The sequence below is a fragment of the Ylistrum balloti genome, unplaced genomic scaffold (genome assembly GCF_031769215.1).
Source record: "Ylistrum balloti isolate Yb309-2 unplaced genomic scaffold, AGI_CSIRO_Ybal_v1 Utg371444, whole genome shotgun sequence".
NCBI lineage: Eukaryota > Metazoa > Mollusca > Bivalvia > Pectinida > Pectinidae > Ylistrum > Ylistrum balloti.
In genome coordinates, this window is record NW_026782757.1 from 108,859 (window position 1) to 118,843 (window position 9,985).

Genomic DNA, 9,985 nt, shown 5'->3' on the forward strand with positions numbered 1-9,985 from the left:
GGAAAGCTAACAATTTTCTTAAAAGATTGTCATTGCAATTATTTCATGCAGTTCATATAATCATCAAACACAGCAAAGTTGAAAGAAATGTTCAACTCATTGGCAATATTTATGAACCTATTCACCCTAGCAACTGACGTCACCAAGTCCTGACAACAACAAGCATCCAAGGTGGCCGCCAAAGGAAGAATTTGTTGCCCCAAACTAACTTAGTTTATGTATTAATTCCTTCTGTATTGGGACACCATAAAGCTGCCATAATGGTAAGTAGGCGATGTTTTTAAAACAATTCATACTTAACTGCTGCCAGAATTATCCAGTGACCAGGAACTGTCTTTTCAACTTGACAACAGGATACAGTAGAAATGTATTTGAAGTGATATCAATTTTACACTGTTACTGGCTACACATATGTATGTCAAATAATGTTTCTCCTCCTTTGTTTCATGACATACCTTACACAGGGAAGCTTCCATACCTTGATTGCAAACATAAATGACGATTGCATTACCCATTAGTATCTTTCAACGTAACGTAACTTGATTATATTCCGCCTAATTTTTTTCAAAAAAACTATTACTTACTTTCCTACTAAGTCTTACTGAGTCGATTCAGAATGTAGGACTTAATTAGGTCTCTACACTCAGATTCAAATTTTGTCGTGCTAGATTACTCATATAGTCCCTCTTAGTTTTGGTTTCCTTCCAAAATGAAATACATCAACATGATCGAAGGATTGCAAAGAAGAGCAACAAAGCAATTAACTGGATTCTAAAATCTGCCATACCCGGAGCATCTTAGAAGGTTAAAACTACCATAATTATCATAAAGATGATATAGGGATATGTCTATCAAATGCCTCCAATAATTTGTCAATGAATAGATAATAATTTTCCTTGACATTATCTCCCCTTGAATTATTGTCCCAGTTTAAATCTAGCTCTTCACATATTTTGTTATAGTGTTGAAGTTAAGTTTTTTGTTGAAGTTGAGATATCAATACCACACACAAATGTGAATCTGATGTATCCATGATCACTCTATCCTAATGCACTATGTACTTCAAGATCTTCAACCATGTTTTCCTCATTAGTAAATACTAAGTCAAGTAAACTAGGTTGGGGGGGGCACATGTTGATACATAAATGTGTCCCTTACAGTTTCCAGGAATTGGTACTCATAATTATTGTTCTGATCATTTGCACAATTTTGGTTCTCAATAATGATATGACAATCTGAGGCTTTTCAAATATGCAATGTCAAGATACCAAGAGAATGGAAACTATATGCTACTTAATTAGTTTAAGGCAATTAGTTTAAATATTTAATTATTGAACTAATACTTAATCATTGATTTTAGACAACAACAAGGAGGAATCTGACCTCCTATGACAGAGAGAGGCAACTGGAACAAAGCCGACGTCAAGGAGAAATTCGAGAAGACACAATTAAACGTCTTAATCAGGAACGCCTTTTAGAAGCCAATATGTGTAATGAACGTAAATTAACAGAGAAAAGATATTTACGGAACTTAATGAAAGAACACAAAGAAATGGAAATGGAAGAATCTATTTTAAAGGTATTTTATTTGTATACAGTATACCTAGCTATAACACCATTGTTGGCAGTAAAAAGAGCCATTTCTTTTGTAGAATTTTAAATTATGAAGCGTATGGATAATTTTTTTGCGCTTATTTTCTTTTATGTATCCAGGTTAACAAGTACAGTAAAGTTTGCTGCTTTATGAAGTTAAGACATTTACTATTGTTTAGAATTATTTGTATCTTTTAATTATCTCCCTTGTTTAGGCTCAGCGTGACCGACTTATTAGAGAAGAACAGATGGTCCAAGAGGAAAGACTGGCAAAGGAGATGGAGAGGCGGAAGCTGGATTCTATGAGAGATGAGAAGATGAGGCAACAGATCAGAGAAACAAGGTCAGTCTCACATATCAGCCTTCCCTTTGTAGAAGAGATAACTGACCCTACACATTAAGATTTTAAACAATCAGTAAAATTTGTTTATTATTCAAAAAATTTAAGGAAGGTGCATGCATTTGTGCTTTTCTGAGATGTGGATATTTAAATACACCTCAGTGCTCCGGATAACTTTTTGACATGTGGGGTTTTCACTCCTACCTTTATAAATTGAGGGTTTTTTTCACCCCTGCCTTCATCAAGTGTATGGGTTTTTTCCATATTAGGGTAACACTGAATTTGTAAACATTTTTGACAGCGCCATATTTGCTATGCGACTGGTTTATAATCACGATCAAGAAAGCGCTTGTTACGAGTTTCGTTTACTCGATAAGTGTCTGTTTGACTTAGATTATTGAGTTTTCTAACTACGTAATATTGGAGCCGGACATTGACGCAGAGTCTGGATTTCGCACGGGTTAATGACGCAAATCTTATTTTTTTTCCTAGCGTGAAATTAGAAATATTGTGCGTGAAAACGCATTCACGCAGGCTATCTGGAGCACTGCACCTTGAAAATTCCAATGTAAGAGGGTAAAGTCATCTTTATGGTACATTTGATTTAAAGAACCATTCTAATGATGATATATAGTGACTGTAGGTGTATGATAAATGGAAGTGTTATATGTAATTTGCAAATATTTTACTATAGATCTAGATATATATTATTTAGTTTCTGCAAATATGGTTATTTGAATGATATTTGTTTTGATAAGTATATAGTCTTTGTTAAATTAGACTTTCAATTGACATTTATTCCAAACTTAATGTTGTAATTTGTTACTTCCAGTCTTGAATTACGAGAGTTAGAGGCCAAATTGAAGTCTGCATACATGAACAAAGAACGATCAGCACAGATTGCAGAAAAGGAAGCTCTAAAATATGACAAAGCGGTAAGTTTAAATACTGGTATAGTGTCCTCCTGGCAATAAGGAGAAAGTTTGGGCTGAAATACGGACTTATTGTGTGACAGGAAAAAAGGTTTGGGGGAAAATGTGGGACAATATAGACTGCTTGTTTTTGACCTAAAGTAGAAATTATCACATTTAGAATATAATGTTTTTTTCCTATAAGATAATCAAAATAAGATGAATATTTTATTGATTTTTAGTAAATTTGTAAAGAGAAAGCATTTATGACAGATGAAATACCCTTTTAAATGATTTCTTAATGATAGGGAAGAAAGGAAAATGAATTGCTAACTTATCATAGCCCTGTCCACTAATAAATAAATTACTGCTCATCAGAAACGAGATGCAGAGATTTCACGCAACATGAAAGAGGAACATGAGCGTGCCCAGGAGGCAGAGTTACAGCGACAGAAGGAGCAATATCGGGAACAAATTCGATATCAGCAGGAACTGGAGCGGCAGCTGGAAGAACAGGAACACAAGAAACAACAGGCTTACGAGGAATTCCTTAAGGAGAAACTCATGATAGATGAGATTGTCCGCAAGATCTACGAGGAAGACCAGAGGTAGGGTTATTGTAGATAGCTATAACTGTGTTTATGCTGCCCCGAATATTTGCAACTTAGTACACACTAAAATCAATATACAGAAAAAAACTTTGGGGAAATGTTATTAAAAGCAAGGAGTTTAATTCAAAAGCTTACATCCAGAAATCAAACAATCTGTTCCTGTCTTTCCTTCTTGTATACTTTGGAGCAATTTATTGAAAATCAGTTTTTGAAAATAGAATTCAGGCCAGCAGCATTTTTCGAAATGTGATTCCAGGGCTTTTACAGTAATTTGAAATATGAATTTGTATACGTGTGTGTTATTTAAAGAGAAATGTGCAAAAGAACTCAGAATTACTATGTATAACAATAACTTGGCTCCTAAAAATTATAAATTTGCAGTATGTGAACAAGAAACAATAAGTTGATTTACGAAACATATTAAAGGTTTAATATTTTGAGAAGGAAGGCAGATTAGCTTCTTGGTTTCTAGTAGATATAAGAATCGAGATTCTGAAAATTCAAATTGAATGCTAGAACAGTGAAAAATAATTGAATGTAATGATGTTTTCACAGAGAAAGAGAACTTGCACTCGCCAAACAGAAGTCCACACAGAAATATATACAAGAATTCAAAAATGCACGTGAGGAATGGAAAAAACTCGAGAGGAAAAGAATGGAGGAAGAAAACAAAAATATCCGTGCCTTCGCTCGGCTACAGGAGGATAGAGAGAAGGAGAGGATGGAATCAAAGAAGGCTAAAGAGGACGCCATGGCTCGGGTCCAAGGAGCTGTAAGTCCAATCACTAAAATGTTCTGTGGACAGTTTGAACTACAAAAATATATTAATTTGTAATATACATCAATATTTTGCTGAAAAGTATTAAAGTTTAACGTCACCAGGAGAATCTATTGTGTATTTGTCAATTTGTTTTGTTTTATTTGTTTTTTTTATCACAAAATTTTGTCAAAGAATGTTATTAGCAAGCTTAATTGAAAAGGCTGAAGGTACTGAATAGGATCTATTTTTTTCCAGTTGGCTGGAGAGATCTCCAGGCAGGATGCTGAGCGTGAAGAGATGGAGCGTGTTCGCATGGAACTCTACCTGGAAGAACAAGAGGAGAAGGAGAGGCTGAAGGAGAAGGTATGTACAATTCTAGTGTATACAGCAGTGTTTTGACTGGTGCTGTCTGATCCCAATGTACATGTTTAGACTAGTAATACAAATTTTTGGGTTGCTTTGCTACAAACACATTGATTTAGAAAATTTTGGTTGAAAATTAAACGAATGCAAGCTGCTTGCATTGTCTCTGAAATTGATAAACCTTCCAATGTGAAAATTGATACAGCAAATGTTTGCATAAATCTAAACATGACTAGTGAAATATTTGTTTTCTCATCCTGTTATTGATAATGTCGAAAAGAAATTACCAGTTCGGGTCATTGGAATTTGAAATAAAAAGTCAATGACAAGATTGGAAAGACATGTACACTTTATACAAAGGTCAGCTTACACATAGAAAAAGTAGAACACATTCACTAAAATTGTAATAAGCCCAGGACTTTTTTAACATCAAAATCTCGGTCAAGACATCACAGGAACTGATGGAAAATCAATGCTGTCATGTGATAGTATTTAACTTTTCTCCTTCTCAGAATGACATTGAGGCCAGGATACGACAGAAGCTTGAATTACAACAGACACATGCTCAACAAATGCACTTCAAGAACCTAAGGAAGGCCGCCCAGCAGGAGGAAGAGGAGGAGTTTAGACAACAGGTAAGCTAGACCAGCATCAGTATCATATTACATGTCACTCCTGTGTGACACAGTGTTTCCTTTCACCTAAAGGATTCTCTTCCTCTGATCTGATGTGGTATTAGGTGACCAGAGACTCTGGCCCCTGTTGCTCAAAGGTTTGTCAGAGTTAATAAGTGGTTAGTGGAATATTTCAATTCTTGTCACTGAAAATTCAAAGAGTTTCAAAGTAAAACTATCACTTAAAATATATCAGTCTGACCTGTCTCAGTGATGAAAAAAATTCTTTCTTTTTTGTAATATTTGTTTTTGAAAATTTCCTCTGACCAACAACAGGGCCCCAATTTGGGATAAAACTACAGTTATTTATCTTCAATAGATGTCCACTATTGTGACATCATAGAACAACAATGAATTAGGTATGTTCTTTTTTAGTACTTTAGAGGTTAAATTGTGATTATATGTATGTCCTGATGAAGCCAAATTAGGGCGAAATCAGTCAAACAATTAATAGATAGATGAACCCGGCCTCTACGTCTGTTGTGACCAACTTCTACTTACCTAAAATTGAAATAGATAATATGAAAGCTTTCCTAACTTGTAAATGCATTAAGAGTTTGACAAGTCATTAAGGTCAAGGTCACTGAAAAATATTAGGTGGGTATGGAAACAAGTACAGTGGATACACTGTCAGGTACCCTTCAGGGCCTAGTCAGGAATACAAAGATGTACAGGTACAGGTCAGGGCCTAGTCAGGAATACAAAGACGTACAGGTACAGGTCAGGGCCTAGTCTGGAATACAAAGACGTACAGGTACAGGTCAGGGCCTATTCAGGAATACAAAGACGTACAGGTACAGGTCAGGGCCAAGTCAGGAATACAAAGACGTACAGGTACAGATCAGGGCCTAGTCAGGAATACAAAGACGTACAGGTACAGGTCAGGGCCTAGTCAGGAATACAAAGACGTACAGGTACAGGTCAGGGCCTATTCAGGAATACAAAGACGTACAGGTACAAAGACGTACAGGTACAGGTCAGGGCCTAGTCAGGAATACAAAGACGTACAGGTACAGGTCAGGGCCTATTCAGGAATACAAAGACGTACAGGTACAGGTACAGGTACAGGTCAGGGCCTAGTCAAGAATACAAAGACGTACAGGTACAGGGTAGGGCCTAGTCAGGAATACAAAGACGTACAGGTACCCATCAGGGCCTAGTCACTGTTGTTATTTAAATCAACCTTAGGTTTTGTGAATTTTTTTTATCCTTACATGACAATTTTTTTTAGATGTTGGCCAAATTTGCTGAGGATGACCGCATAGAACAAATGAATGCTGCCAAACGCCGCATGAAACAGCAAGAACACAAACGTGCCGTAGAACAATTGATTGATGACAGGCGTTCACAATTTGCTGCCGATCGCGAGAGGGAACTCATGGAACGTCGTGAAGAGGAGAAGATGGAAGCATTCAAGAGGCAGATAATCGAGGAGGAGAGACAGAAATTGTTACAGGAACATGCCATGCGATTACTAGGATACTTACCTAAAGTAAGTTTATAGAGAGAGGAAGGACATACATTTTTCCATTATAGTCTGATCCATAAAATTAACAATTTTTAAGTGAATATCAAATTTTTCCAATTACAGGATTCAGACTACTTGGATTTTTCAGAATAAAAATTTGAAATTTAAGAAACCATATAAGTAGGCAAAATTAAATAAAACTGGTCCTGGGAAACCAACCACTAGGAAAGTATTCGATATACTGTGTTGGTGTCAGCCAAGATGTTTAATCTTAAGCAGGCAATCATATTGATATGGTATAGCAACATAAATGAACAAATTAGAAATTTTATCAAATCATTTCCTTGTGTTATACATATGGAGGCAGATTCTGTTATCCTAAAATTACTTGAAAATGTTTAGAATTCCTTACAATTTGTTCAACTCTGAACACATGATATATAGAATCGAAATATCATAAAACACCCTCAACTGTTTAATGATTCTCTGTCTTATTTTTCCCAACAGGGCGTCATTCGTGATACAAAGGACCTTGACATGCTTGGATCTGACTTTAAATCGGCATATACAGCACGACAGGTTGATCCGTTTGACGAGGAAGCTTGGGACCAGAGTCGGCGATAGGACCACATCTCTAGTGTAATGAACAAATTATCTGTGATTCAAATCCTTGTTACTCTTTCCAAGTAATGCAGCATATTGTCTGTTATCAGGAAACATTATCATTATTACTGGAAGGAGTTCATATTAATAAGGAAAACATCTCATTTTGATAAAATCAAGCTGGTTTTATCTAGAGAGACAGGACAGGAAATGTATTAAGTCTACTGTTAATCGCGTGAAGAAGAAAAACAGAAATATTGTGTGGAAATTTTTCACGAATGACAAAGAAATATAAAGAGTATCTGTGAACCAAAATATCTCCATGGTATCTGATGTGAATTTCTTCTAAGTAAACAGATGAATTGTTTATATCTTCTCACAAAAAACTCTGTTTTGTTAACTAAAAATTGGTAAAATGTACAAAGTGATACTTTTCAGAGAAATATTCATTTGATATAGGGAACTTGTTGATTAACTTCATTATTATTCCAGGCACACACATTTCTATGAAAGAATTACCACATTCCAATATGTTTTATCCGACTTTAGTCGGGGTTGTCTCCCCTATCTCAATCACTTTTCATTTGTAATGGTTGTTCTTAGTGCTAGTTGTTTTGGTCACATGATGTATGGAATTCAACCAAAGCTAGATAAGATATGAAAATCAGATCTGGAAGGTGATATATTTTAGCTATTTCGTATATTCATAATGTCTTAATAAAATGTAGAAAGAGTTTGAATTTCCTCATTCTCTTTAAAGATTATAAGTTTCCTGATCAAAGTTGACCATTTGAAGCACTTTCACATTGGTTGTGAGAAATGATGAATATCTGCATGATATGTCAAGTAATCAGTGATACGCTGTATGTGCTAGAAGCTACTTCATCACTGTATAACCTTTATCAGACAGCATCCTTGTTACAGTTTCCTTATAGCAATCCTTACAGAAATCTGTAAAAGTACAAAATAAAGGGGAAAGAAATACAGCAAAGTTTTGCAAGAAAATATTTATCGAAAATTTCAACGAAAGATTCTGCAATTTTGGAGGAAAAAAGCTTGATATTTGTGCTGATCAATTGATCCTTATTGTAGTTGGGTTTTTTTTTTTTAAAGAATTTAGACATGTTACCTTAGATATGAAAGTGATCATGACTCAAATCATTGATTGTAAGGTTAAAAATGATTGGTGATATACATCACTGTGGTGTTGATGTTTCTCATTAATAATGGTGTTATCATAGGTACAGTTCATCTGATATAACACATGTCGCAGTGGACAACATGTCGCAGTGGACAAATATTTGAAACTTGTATATATTGGTGTAAGGTTAAATATGGATGTTGATAAAGACAACATCATTTTTAAAGTTCAAGTTCTTCATGTAGAACCAAACACTTGTTCTCTACAACAAAAATGGATCAGTTAGGCGTGTCTGGAACGCCTCTAAATCCTATACACCCATATATGGTGAATTATAATGCAATGCTTCATCTTAGAATGCTATATATATATCATAAGAAAAGTGTTGTTCAAAATAAAAAAGGGAAAGTCTCCTTGCAATGAATTTGATTTCAATTGCTTGGTTTAAAGCAAACATTTTACATAATTTAATGTCAATTAATACCATAAGGAAGGTATTGAACAAAACTCTCATTGATATTCCTCCGCAGAGTAAAGTTCTGTATGGGTTAAAAATCTTGATGATTTCTATGATTTCAGGGACCAGCTTTATACAAAACATTTTAAGTTAAAGGGCTTTAATGTTGTTTGATGAAGTCTTGTTACTTTGTGTTTTTTTTGTAAATAAACAAAAGTGTATTTAATCAATAATGTGTATAGAACAACATGTACATAATGTACAGTGACAAAAATAAAATTGGACAAAACGGCAAATACAAAACTTATTTTTCCCCTCGAGATTAACATCTTGTCATTTGGAAATATTCTGTTTCCTTTTTTGAAATGAGTTTTAATTCTCCATGGGAATTATTTTTGATTAACATCTTGTCATTTGGAAATATTCTGTTGACCTTCATGACAGGTGTATCTAATGGAGCAGATGATGATAAATACCTCCTTGTACTTTTTGCTCTGTAAGAATTTTTTCTTTTGTTCATGGCTTGCCCTGGTTATATCAATTTCATGGTACAACAACTTTCGGTTTGTTTAGCAGAGAGTTATTTATCAACAGGGATTATTTCAGACTGAACAATTTGCCTTGAAAACTTTTTATCACAGCTCATTATTCTGTAAGCTAATTTTATTTTCCCTTTATTTCGTTGTTTGATTAAAGTCTCTGAAGTGGCAAATAACAAAATTGTGGAAAAATAAAATTAGATTCCTTTACCCAGGTGTTTGTTTGTAAATGTCCTCTCTATCATAACAGTGATCAGAAACTAGGGACCATCACTTATTCTCATTTGTCGATTGCTTAGAAACCAAAGACAACAATAACTGTTTAAATGCAAAAACAAGATAATGGCATGTTTATAAAATCGTAGGTTCATGAAAGAGGAGGAAAGAATGAACAAAACAAAAGATTAACAAGAAGGCTATCGAAGTAAAGGAGAAAAGATAGGACAATTATTTCACTAAATGGCTGACAGGTTTTTTAATCACATCTCGGTTTTTGAAAAAAAAGGTATATTTATGAGTACAGTA

At 34.6% G+C, this 9,985-nt stretch overlaps 1 protein-coding gene across 1 annotated transcript; it reads left to right on the plus strand.

Annotated features, from left to right (window-relative positions):
* Nucleotides 1-208: 208 nt before the first annotated feature.
* On the plus strand, nucleotides 209-9,212 carry LOC132562547 (meiosis-specific nuclear structural protein 1-like). The gene is made up of 10 exons (XM_060227292.1): nucleotides 209-263; nucleotides 1,361-1,579; nucleotides 1,809-1,936; nucleotides 2,766-2,868; nucleotides 3,223-3,452; nucleotides 4,011-4,227; nucleotides 4,471-4,578; nucleotides 5,091-5,213; nucleotides 6,484-6,744; nucleotides 7,228-9,212. Exons 1-10 carry the CDS (start codon nucleotides 261-263, stop codon nucleotides 7,342-7,344), a joined length of 1,509 nt encoding a protein of 502 aa, XP_060083275.1. The 5' UTR covers nucleotides 209-260; the 3' UTR covers nucleotides 7,345-9,212.
* The last annotated feature ends 773 nt before the right edge of the window (nucleotides 9,213-9,985 follow it).

Excerpts from the sequence above, each read along its gene's own strand:
- LOC132562547 (XM_060227292.1), top strand. Across the intron at positions 1,580-1,808 it reads TGGAAGAATCTATTTTAAAG|GCTCAGCGTGACCGACTTAT; the intron begins GTATTTTATTTG and ends TCCCTTGTTTAG. Across the intron at positions 5,214-6,483 it reads AGGAGGAGTTTAGACAACAG|ATGTTGGCCAAATTTGCTGA; the intron begins GTAAGCTAGACC and ends AATTTTTTTTAG.